At 36.5% G+C, this 11,979-nt stretch overlaps 2 protein-coding genes across 3 annotated transcripts; one reads left to right on the top strand and one right to left on the bottom strand.

Moving 5' to 3' along the window:
* The first annotated feature begins 10 nt into the window (after positions 1-10).
* On the top strand, positions 11-1,922 carry LOC104719853 (5'-adenylylsulfate reductase-like 6). 2 transcript variants are annotated; one of them, XM_010437839.3, is made up of 4 exons: positions 11-711; positions 798-985; positions 1,071-1,195; positions 1,335-1,922. In XM_010437839.3, the coding sequence occupies exons 1-4, from the start codon at positions 544-546 to the stop codon at positions 1,742-1,744; spliced, it is 891 nt and encodes a 296-aa protein (XP_010436141.1). In that variant the 5' UTR covers positions 11-543; the 3' UTR covers positions 1,745-1,922. The 2 variants fall into 2 exon arrangements, with proteins under 2 accessions (XP_010436141.1, XP_087338721.1); XM_087482595.1 differs by having other exon boundaries at positions 157-711; positions 1,071-1,200.
* LOC104719863 (protein WHAT'S THIS FACTOR 1 homolog, chloroplastic-like) lies at positions 1,728-3,196 on the bottom strand. The gene has a single exon (XM_010437851.2). It carries the CDS (start codon positions 3,194-3,196, stop codon positions 2,018-2,020), a length of 1,179 nt encoding a protein of 392 aa, XP_010436153.2. The 3' UTR covers positions 1,728-2,017.
* Positions 3,197-11,979: the final 8,783 nt, after the last annotated feature.

The raw sequence follows: 11,979 nt of genomic DNA, 5'->3' as shown, positions 1-11,979 counted from the left end.
GCTCTGTTTTGTTCTTATTGCTATTCTAATATAAGATGCATTAAAAAAAAAAAAAAAAAAAAAAACATGTGGTCGGCTGTTTAACAGCGCAACGAAACTGACTGACTCTGAGAGAACAAATATATATTTATTTTTTTTCAGTTTTGATTTTTCTTTGTGTTAGTCAGTATATTTGACGTCTGAAACAGCAATGTCAACATTACAATTTTGATGCCAAAACATTTGTTTCGTATGAACTTGCCCAGTTGTGTCAGCAAGCAAACCACAACTGCCTCTTCTCCTCATCTTGTTTCTTTTATCCTTTTAGTCCAAGAATCTTTCCTTCATAAAATAGAGCGGACCGGATCTTTTTGCTTTTTCTTCTTTTTCCAATATTCCATTTTCTATTTAATCTGTAGTAAACGCCGTTAATTTTTTGTTTCTTGGTGACAACGACATGACAACCTTTCTGGTTTGCTGGCAGCAACACCTACCTTTGTCATCATGTCTGTATCTTAATTTTCTCAAAACAAGTTTTGTATAGCTATTTCTTCTTCTTCTTCTATGGAGAAGAAGCTGATTCCGTTGTTCTTGGTGGTAATTTTGTTCATAAATCTAACAAAAGCTACCGTTAGGGTTCAGATTTGTCCTAGAGGATCTGCAAAAGATTATATCCTAGGGTTTCGAGATAGATCAGCTTTGCATCGTTCTGGTTTTGTATCTGTCACAGAGGTAATTTCAGAACCAGTGATTTTATCTCTATCTCAGTTGCTTTCTTGAATCTGAAGTTTGTGATTTATGTAATTTTGTTTCTGAAGGGAGATGATCGATGGTTACAAGTGGCTTCTGATATGATTGATAAGAACAGGTGTGACTATGTGGCTTTACTTTTTTATGCATCATGGTGTCCTTTCTCCAGATTACTTAGACCAAGCTTTGATCTCATCTCTTTGCTGTATTCATCGATTCCTCACTTTGCAATTGAGGAATCATCAGTTAAATCAAGGTGGGATCCTTTTAAAAAGGCCAAATTTTGTTTTATTTTGATCTAGAAACTTCATTGTCTGATGCTCTTATTTGTGTGGTTCCAGTACCCTTTCCAAATATGGAGTTCATGGGTTTCCTAGTATCATCATTATGAATTCAACGATGCTTGTAGCTTACCGGGGATCCCGAACACTAGATTCTCTTGTTGCCTTCTACAGTGATGTTACTGGTAAGGTATTTTGAGTTGTGATTTTGGGTATATATTTTCGTGGTATCCAATTAGAAATGAATAAGCATTTGGAATGTATGCTTCAGTCTCGTTAAGGTCTCAGCTGATGAAACTAACCAGAAAGCATTTATGGATGTAGGAATTACAAAGCTGGATGAAACTTGGGTTGAGAAAAACAGGTTAGTTCCCCATTTTCACACGGAGCCAGAGAATTGCCCTTTCCCATGGGCAAGAAGATCACCGGAGAATCTGCTTCGCCAAGAGACTTATCTGACTCTTGCCACAGTGTTCGTTTTGTTAAGATTGCTTCACTTGATATCACCCACAATGGTTATGTTAGCCAAATTCACTTGGGGACGGGTTGCTAAGAACATGAGACCGCAAAACCTCTTAGAGCATACTGTTGCCGTGTATCTCAAAGAACCCTGCATGAGTAGCAATTTGCAGGAAGGAGCCATGAATGCTAGAGCATGGGCTTCCAAGTCATTAGCCACTGTCTCAATCGGGGAACCAAGCTCGTCAAACAGAAATGTTTCAGCTTCACAGTGACTTTATTATATACCCTCTTTCGATGATTAAACCTTCTTTGTATAATAAACACAACAGTTCCTCCGGACAATGAGGGGCTTAGATTCATAGCTTACCATTTTGTAGCAAAGTGTAAAATACTATCAGATTACAACATTGTAGCCTAATTTATATTATACAAAGACTGATACTTAAACCACTTGAGCCGTCTCTCAAATAGAGTGAACCAAGACTAGTGAGAGATTTGATCCAGTGATACCTCAAAAACAGCAGTTAACATTCTTTACTATGGTTTCAAGAATGGTCCATCTGCTGCATATCTGCATACTTATACAGCTTGTCGTTAAACACAACCTGTGGATCCTTACTAATCAAAACACCATTCTCATTGTAACCATCCTTCAAAAACACAGCCCAGTTCATCTCAGTGCCAGCCAAGTAAAAAGTAGTAGGCTGCTTCTTCAACATCTGATAAGTCTGTCTAGTCAAACTAAACTCATCTTTAAACTCCACAATATGATGAATCGAAGCTCTCTTCTCCAACGTCAAGTTCAAGAACTCGTGCACAACGCCAACACGATACTTCTCCGCTTCTAAAGTCCAAACATCAAGCTTCCAACCATCCGAATACGGCGAAACCAGAGGAAACGTATTCAACAGATTAAGTTTCCTCGTATCCTTCTCTTCCAACTCCAATTCTTTCCCATGTTTCACCGGAAACTTAAACGCTCTTTTCGCCTTATCTTCGTCAACCATAAACTGTCTCTCGAGCTCACTAACCGCAAGATTCGTGTCCCAGTTCACCAACTCAAGCACCCTATTCCCATCTTTACCCGTAACAACCCGAAAATAATCTGGATACTTCGCAACCCTGTCTCTAAAATCCTCAGGAATCCCAAAAATCAAACGAGTGTGATGGATTTTACTCAGCAAGATTCGTTTATCTTTCGTCATCATCAACAGCTTACGAACACGATTAACTCTATCTAACTCCATTGAATCCATTAAACCTTTCTCTTCATCTAACAAACCTTCCATAAACTCAGTAAACCCTAACCAAATCTTCCCATCGCTATGTCTATACGTTTGTAAGATCAGAGGATGTTTAGGGATGAATCGAGTCACCTTACGACCTCGCGGGAACCCGAGCTCACGATAAAGCTTTCCGGCGTCATCTAGCCGGAGAATTCGCTCCGGTTGCTTCGAGATGAACTCTTTGGAACGGATTAGGAATCGGAGATGTGCGTCGCGTGAGACGAGTGATTCGAAATGTGGGATCTTGGTTGATTCGTGTTGGACTGGTTTTGTTCTGGCGGATTCTGGTTTTTTTCGCTTTTTTTTGAATTTGTCAGGTGTTTTTGTGATGAGAAATGAGGTTGAGAAAGGTAAGGTTCTGAGATTAGGGTTTTGATTTGGGGAAGAAGATGAGATTTGAGATTTTAGGGTTCTTGAGAAGAGACGAAGCCAAGCCATTGAGTGTTTACAATTATTAATCAGGGGTTTAAGATTAACAAATAACAATAGCTGAGTTTTACAAATGGGTGCCAAAGCGGGAAAGAGTTTATTTGGCTTTAGTGTTGGGCCTTAATATGGGCTAGGAAGATACTCAACTTTCTAAAGTGACGAAGAAAGGTACAAGAGTTGTTTGTTAGACTAATGATGTATCAAATTGAAGCAGATCGTAGAACATCTGTTACATAGTTTTTTTACTGTAGATGGAACGGAATGTGACAAAATTGGAAATTCGCAGAAACCTGTCCTTCATAATTTTTGAAAGCAGCAAAGACAAAAAAAAAAAAAAAAAAAAAAAAAAAACAATTCTCCTTTTCTCTCCTCCTTCTCTCTAAGAAATATTTTTCAAATCCACCATTTTTGTCTCTCTCGTTGCCCTTCCGACATCAGAGAGGGTTTTGTTTTTCCCCATTTTTTTAGTTCTCTATCCTCTGACATCGTCCGCTCCTTTGTGAAGCTGTCCTTCGCCGACGGTTTGGGTGTCTCTAATGCAATTTTGGGCGCATGAAGCAAAGATTCGTCGACTGGTTGTTGCTGGTGAAAGCTCTGGTGCAGACGTTTGAGGACAGCGTCGAATCCATGGCCAGATCTAGTGGATCTGGGTTAGCGACTTCGTGTGTCGTTTTGTCTCCGGAGGGTTTGGTGGCTTCGGTGAGCAGTGAGGGTTTGGGGCTTCTCTTTGATGAGCTTCAGTGGTCGGGTTTGGAGTTTCTTCATCAGACTTACCTCTCTCATTTCAGCCACGGTGGTGCTTTGTAGTAAGGTGTGGTGTCGTTTGTCAGGTAAAGTTGGGCGGATCTTAATGAGGGTTTTGGATCTGCAAAAGGACGACAGTGGTGGGGAGTTCTCTTCTCGGGCAACAGTGGTGTTGTAACATCCGTGTTCCGGGATTATATTTTGGGTTGTGTCGATTAAACCAAAAGAGTGGATTTTTAATTAATTTCGGTTTAATTAAATCATGTTTTAATCTAATTAAACCAAAAGCCCTAGTAGTCTTTCTAAAAGTGATGCCTCCTTCTCCTTACTGTGGATTGTCGACACTAGAGTCTCAGAGAAAAAGAAAGAGAGCCTTGGTCAATTTGGTGTGAAGGAGAAGAAAAAAGAGATCAACAAAGCTTTATCTTAGAGAGAAGGAGAAGGAGCAGAATCGTTAGGGTTTGGGAGGAAAGAGTTTTGACATATCAAATCTTTGTCAAAGGTAACGAAATTTGGTAGATTTATTTTCAAGCCTTTCATTGTCATTCTTCTTTCTACAGAAGTGGATTTGGATTTAAACTCGATGAGTTATTGATAGTTTCATGAGACACGTTTTCTCAGACGCGAGTTGGGACCATCGGGTATTGTAACTGAGATCGTGGTCTCGTCTGGTTTCTGATCGGCACGACATTTTGTGTGAAGCTTCGTCACGTCTCGGGATAGCTTTTCACTGGAGAGATTTGATAGTCAACAGTTGGTCTATGTTTTAGGGTTTCGTCTTTGAGACTATTCTTTTATGATGTTTCTGTCCAGTTTGCTTCACGGTTGCTTTTGGTTGTATGACTTGTTGTAGGACGTTTCTGGACTGTTTCAGACGCGAGGAGAGTCTCTCCTGGTTATATTTGTTGTTAGAATCAGCTTGTTAAGGTGAGTGCGTGACCATGAGCTTATCTAAGCGATTGAGTTGTATAACTTGTTTGTCTGATGATGTGTAGGTGTGGTGAATGTGTTACTAGGTGTTCTATTTAATGACTGGTTTGTTTTGTTTTATTTGTGGTTGTACTCTTGATTTGCTTGTGTGTATAGCTCGTAGATGGGAGGATCGCCTCACTGAGTATTTCTGGTAATATTCACCGCATCTCATTGTGTTTGTGGTGCAGGTAATGTGTAGCATGGAATCATGGCGATGAGGAGGAGGATGATTTAGGGTCTCGGTTGCATTATTGGTTATGTTAGGTTGAAGATTTTTATTGGTTTTAATTGATATAGTATTATATTAAATTAGAGTTGGTTTGGTTTGTCTTCCGCTGTGAATGTTGATTTGTTGTTGATTTATTGTTTGAATTGTAATTAAATATCTGATATATTATAGGAGTAGTCTAGGCGAGCTAAACCATTATGCGGACATCTTCACTAAGGGTCTTTCCACACCATTATTTCTCGACTTTTGGTCCAGTCTGAGTGTCCGTCTTCCTCCCGCTCCGACTGAGGGGAAGTGTTAGTTTAGATATGAAAATATCCAAATCTTATTGTTGTATAAAGGATATTTGGTAGTTAAGATATCATTGTACATTATATATACTCCTATCAATGATACAAACTCCTCAAGAGAGATTACATACAATCTTACAGGTTTGGATGAAAATCATCTTTGCGGATTCGTAAACAACGGCCATGAGACAACTATTCCACATTCTTTTTTCTCAAGCTTATAGAGGGACATAGTCATGGTAAGAGAGCAAAGTAAAAAACAAATTGAAAACTAAGCAAATTGTTGGCATATGTTGATGTTGTGTTCTAAAAAAAATATGTGCAAACTTGTTAAATCTTTGTCTCTATTCTTTTATTACTTGTCTAGGCGAGCTGGTTAAAAGAATAAACAAAACTTAATACTTAGCTAACAACAAAACTAATACATTTAGCGCAGAATATAATTTTAGCTTTGAATGTTACTAAGATAATTTTTGTGTATATACATAGTTGAAGTTTATGCTTTGCTAAAAATCATGATTCATACTTTTCTAATTAGTTAGTTGAAGATGCATAAATTTTGTTGATGTAGTTTTAATCAATCGTTCTCCGAAATTTACTTACAAAAACAATCTTATTCTTTTTGTCAAATTGCTCGTTGGGCATGTCCACTGAAGGTTACTCAACCACCGTTACTACAAATAAAATAATAAAAAATATTGAAAAGCAAATAGAGAGAAAATACATAGAGTATCACCGTTACTAAAAGTACTTCTGCAAGAATTGTTTCTTTTACTGTTGCAAACACATCACCATTTGTTATTGGTCCATTTTTATTAAAAAATTAAAAATATAACTATACAATTAAAATATTACTCCCTCCGTTCTAGTTTAACTGTCGTTAAAAGTTTTTGCACACAGATTAAGGAAACTATTAAATTTTATGTTTTGCCCTTCATTAATATATTTTATAATTTTTTCATTAGTTGAAACTTTAAAACATCAGGGATAAGATTGAAATATTCATCAAACATCTGCATTGAAAATCTAAAACGATAACTAATACTCCCTCCGATCCGAATTAAGTGTCGTTCTGGAAAAATTCTCGTAGATTAAGAAAGTGTGCAGTTTGACTATTGTGACCTCAGAATTAAAACTAATTTACAATTTTATTTTTTATTTATCTTTTATTTAATAAATTAATTTGAGCTTTTTTTTTTTTCTGTCACCACCTCCATCGAACTCCTTTTCTCATCCCCGGTTAACTTCGTTTTCTCCGATCACCTCTGTCACAAACTCAATTCCTCCAATTTTTTCCTTTTTAAAAAAATAAACTTCATCCATCGATTTCTTTCGCCCTCTGGATATGGAGAAACGAAGCTTCCTCTTTTTCTATCGCAAAATCAAAATCAAAATCTGGTGTGAAGCTTCCTCTTTTGTTTTGTAATTGACTTTTAGACGGTGAGCTTCTTCCCTCCGCCTCCTCTGATTTTCTCTTTCGATCCATCTTATTTTATTGCTGGGTGTTGAGTTTTCTAGTGTTTCACACTAAAAGCATAAAGGCCATAGAGAGAGGAGTATTTGTTTTTTAAGATTTATTTGAGTAATGAGAAGTGAAACTCTCTGCAATTTCGTTTTTTTCCTAGTGGGTTCTTAGGGTTCTGCAAGTTAGGTCATAGTTTCAGCTGTTTGTTGTTGTTCTTGAAAGTTTTTGGATTGGTAAAGAGGGTTTTTTTAATATACTACAGGTTTTGAGGGAATTATGAGCAATGATGAGAAAAAGGAAAGAAAGTCTGATTTTGAAAACTCAGAAGATGAGAGGAGAACAAGAATCCGCTCTTTGAAAAAGAAAGAAATCAATGCCTCCACAAAGTTCAAGCATTCTCTCAAGAAGGAAAGAAGAAAAAGCGATGTTCGTGTCAGTTCTGTCTCCATCGAGGATGTTCGTGATGTAGAGGAGCTTCAGGCGGTTGATGAGTTTAGACAAGCTTTGGTGATGGAGGAGTTGCTTCCCCATAAACACGATGACTAAGCATCCATGGCTAGGCAGTATGTTAATTAAACTCATTTATTCTCCTAAGCTTGCATTCTGAGATCAAAGCCTTGTGGTATGTAGCTCTAAGTATATACTTTTTTCTTGTGTGCTGGTTTTCTTATTCATGTTGATCCTTTTCTCACTGAGTAACAAATTTTATAGGTGTGTGAGAGATCTCTTAAGAGCACTCAGAACGGTCCTAGTATGCCACTGGTTCAGAATTTTGTTAGAGCAGAGATGGTGGTGGCTCAATCATACACATAGTGGATCATATGGATTTGGAGGTAACAACCCTCTCTCTGCACCAATTCTAAAGGATCAATCAGTGTCTTGGAAATGTTAACCAAACTTTTTGGATATTTGGTCTGTTAAATGTTAACCAATTCATATGGATGCGTATTTAGCTGCAGCAGTTAAAGTGGGGCCTTGTAGTGCCCGAGTTGGAGGATTTGGAGGGCAAGTTATACTTCCACTTGCTCATACTATCGAGCATGAAGAGGTTAGTTCAAGTTTCTTCGATACCCTTAATTGTTTCTTCTACTATCTCCATAATTTAAGTTGAAGTAATGGTTGGTGTTGTTTTCATTCTCAGTTCATGGAAGTCATCAAACTGGAAGGTCTTGGTCATTCCCCTGAAGATGCAATCGTTCCAAGATTTGTTATTTTCAGTTTTACTAGTAATTTGTGTTAATTTAGTTAAGGTCATATTAGTAATTTTATTAGTATTATCACATTGATAACAGAGAACGACACTTAATAAGAAAATAAAAATTACTCCTAGAACGACACTTAATTCGAATCGGAGGGAGTATGAAACAAAAATTAAATCATAAAACAACAGCTAAATTAGAACGGAAGGAGTATTATTTTTATGTTTCTGAGTAACCCTTCCCATTTCTACCGCTGGAGATGACCCTAGGTATCTTTACTCATTTTAAACAATGTCGCGGAATTCCATGACAAGAGAAAGAATAAACTTATCAAATAATTGTACTGGCTAGATTCGTTTATTTTATATTTTCGATGCATTTGTATATAGATAGTGTTATTGGGGTACAAGAGAAATGGTGCATGAACTGAGACATCATATAGTAATACGTCTTCCATGTAGAAGAAAAAGATTGTCGTATTTCGAAGTAAAAGTAATAACGAGACGGAGATCACAAGAACGAAATGAAAATATAAAGTTAGGGATAACCCATCTAACTGACTCCATTAAACAATGAAATGAATTATGTGACCCAATCAAGACTGGTGTTATTTTAATTTGTTTCTTGAGGGCATGTCAATATCGAAAGTCCTTTGCATTTTAATTTTACATCAAAACTTATTGGTTTTTTTACCAAAAGTATAGCGAATACCGTTATTTTGTATCATTTTGAACTATTAATTGTTTACTGTTTTCTCTACACAACGGTATGAAAATAGCGATATTCAAAAAGACTACACTGTAGATGTATTTTTTTCGATGTTGTGCACTAATTTTAAATGAGAAAATGTAATAATTACGTAAACAAAGCTTCTATCATATTCGATTAAAATAGTTATTTGGAGTAGTAGGATTCTGCTAATTTGGACAATAAAAAAACCTAAAATGTTCGATAGAAGCAAAATATAGGATAACGTCTGCCCGTGGCATTTAACTCTCTTTGATAAAAGAAGCTCTTTCGAAAGGGCCCAGCCCAGGAAAAAGCCCATAAATATCCCTTTCGAGAGAGAAGGGTATTATGGATTTCACGCGCTTCAAGCACCGAACGCGACGATTCGACCCTCAACGTTGGAAACCGCACCTTCACGCGCTATTCTGTATCATCCCACGCGCAGTCTTTCGCCTAAAGACTACGAACTAGAGGCGAGGGGGGGGGGACTATTGTTAGGGGTAGATCCAACCCCAACAAAAGGGCCCGGCCCAGGAAAAAGCCCATAAATATTCCTTTCGAGAGAGAAGGGTATTATGGTATTTTTCCTAGACGAACCGACACGATTCCCTATAAATACGGGCGTACGGCCTTTAGAAGGGGGGATCGGAGAAAAAACAGGAGAATTCGTACAGCAAGTACAAAAGCTTAGCTCGTCCAAGCAAAAATCAACGGTTCTAAACTCATAGCTCGGAGAATCGACGAGATATCAGCTCGTCTACTATCCTCGTCTACCTTTGTAACCCGTTTGAGTCGCGTTGTAGCCCGTCTTTTGTGTTTCGACATCAATATAATAGAAGAGAACTTCAACCCTCTTTGACCGAACTAAACATATTAATTGTGACCAAAAGGGACATCAACAAACTTGCTAGCATTTTTTTTTGGAATCAACCACTTGAACTAAGTCATCGTAATAAGTGAAAGTTAATTTGTAATAGGTATTATTATTAATATACTTTTCATGAACCTACCAAACATACCTAATTATTGTTTGTAAAGAAGTCACAACGCGATTATCACAGAACAATCTATTGTTCACGAAAGCCTCTTCATGAAGCAAATTTGAGAACTTAGGCCAAGTCAGGTTATACTCCAATATAATATTAGATCATCCATTTCCCTGGTTTGGTACGTCAGGTCGTGTTCATATGTAGCTAATAAACTTCACAGTTTTTATTTTTTTTTTAAAAGAGGCAAGCGTAAGATAGAAAAAAAAAAAAAAAAAAAAAAAAAACAAGATAACAACAATGAAGCTTGATTTAAAAGCTAGTGTCTTGTACATGAAAAAGAACAGTGTCTTTTAATAGAGTAATGCTTGGGATATGGGCGTGTGGATTGGGGAGTGGTCCATATATACCATATTGCCTAAGCTTTTGAAAATTTCTAGTGGCAACTTACTTATCTATTATCATACACTGAACTTGAATTGCATGGGACTCATAAATATTTGGGCATGGGATATACCGAGTATGCATATGTAAATAATAGAAGAGGATTCAGCCATGTTAGATATATTTTTGGTTAAAGTTCAGCCATGCTACATATTCGATTAAAATAGTTATTTTTATTTTTATTTAACGTAGTATAGTTGTCACAAGGAGATAGATAACATAGTCCAATTAATTATTTATTAAGGATACTTAAAGATACTTGTGTTGAACAGCTTTTGTTTCTATGAAAACGAAACAAAATATAACAAATAATTAACACACTACTATATTGCAAGAAAATACAAAGAAACTGTTAGTTTTAATGATAATAATTTAATCAAGAGTTACTAGCGGACATTATATTATGGGGTTGTAAAAAACTAAAAATAGGTTTTAAATTATTTAGGATTCTCCAATGGTGATTCTAAAAAGTTGTAAATCAACTTTTCTAAACTCAAAAATATTAAAATTAAATCAAAATGCCCAACAAAAAAATAGAATTGGTTCTAAATGTAGAGGTTTTGGAATCAATTATAAGGGGATATCCATTATAAGGTCTGGAATTAAAATTTTAGTTTTGTATTTTTTTCAATTATAAAAATAAATAGAATCTTCAAATTTGGAACCATGGTGGGAGATGGAGATGGTCCAAGAACTCTATAGCCACAACAAATTCTACTATACACCAGATTTACACAGCATTAATTAATCCAACGCGATTCGTAAAGATCATCTATGATCCTATAACATACAAACGGAAGCATACAATCCTTAGAGAAATCTTACATTTTCTACCATAGAACTCTCTATATGTAGCAAGATTCATTTCGAGCAATATTGTTAAGAGCACTTGAATGCTATAATTTTAGGGGCTAGAAAAAAACTAAATTATCTACCGAACATAAGCAATGTTCTCAAGATGATTCAGACTGCCTCCAAACCTAAAACGGTGCAGGTTGACGAATAATAATGTGGTGTCGAGAGAGATCCAACCATAGTCCAGCTAATGTTTTTTTGTTAGTAGTACCATAACAAGCCCCTCCCCTAGTCACGAGCTTTCACCCACCTGCTTCGATCACCACCACCAACTTAAAACAAAATCAATGATGACGTGAAAGCGCGTGACATCACGTGCCGACATCGTGTCAGTAAATGCCTCTATACCTATGGATTAGGAATTTTTAGGATTACTCTCGTCTCCTCTACCTCTATCTTACTAACTGCCAGCTGTACACACTTCCCCATATCTCTTTCAAAAATACTTAAAAAGTAATGTTCTATTATCCAGCCTGTCCGAAAGATTTTTTTTTAAGTCTCCTCAACGTCTCTCAGAAGTTTCACATTTTTCTCTTTAACTGCCCCAACACGCGCTTTACCCAAAAACAGCTTGCATAAAGGGTATTTACGTCATTTAAGCTTATGATCCTCTCTGTAACTAAGCTGTATATTCCACACATTGTTATCGATACGGTCAATTTTGATTCCTCTTTTATCACACATTGGCTGTATGTAACTAGGAACATTGCTTAATCTGACACAATTAATCCTTTACTAATTTTTCAACAGTGTATTATTATAAATACTTAGCAGTTTTTTATTAGTCCAACTTGATACAATTTCTTATTATTTACTGATTAAATAAAAAAAACATCACCTGTGTACAGATTTTAACCACAAGAATCCTATGTCTCCATT

Source organism: Camelina sativa, chromosome 2 (genome assembly GCF_030686135.1).
Source record: "Camelina sativa cultivar CO46 ecotype springtype chromosome 2, ASM3068613v1".
NCBI lineage: Eukaryota > Viridiplantae > Streptophyta > Magnoliopsida > Brassicales > Brassicaceae > Camelina > Camelina sativa.
This window is presented reverse-complemented; position numbering and strand designations above follow the sequence as displayed.

Bases quoted from the DNA above. Each gene is read 5' to 3' on its own strand.
- LOC104719853 (XM_010437839.3), top strand. From the start codon at position 544: ATGGAGAAGAAGCTGATTCCGTTGTTCTTGGTGGTAATTTTGTTCATA. The intron at 986-1,070 runs GTGGGATCCTTT...GTGTGGTTCCAG, and splicing joins GAATCATCAGTTAAATCAAG to TACCCTTTCCAAATATGGAG. The intron at 1,196-1,334 runs GTAAGGTATTTT...TTATGGATGTAG, and splicing joins CTTCTACAGTGATGTTACTG to GAATTACAAAGCTGGATGAA.
- LOC104719863 (XM_010437851.2), bottom strand. From the start codon at position 3,196: ATGGCTTGGCTTCGTCTCTTCTCAAGAACCCTAAAATCTCAAATCTCA.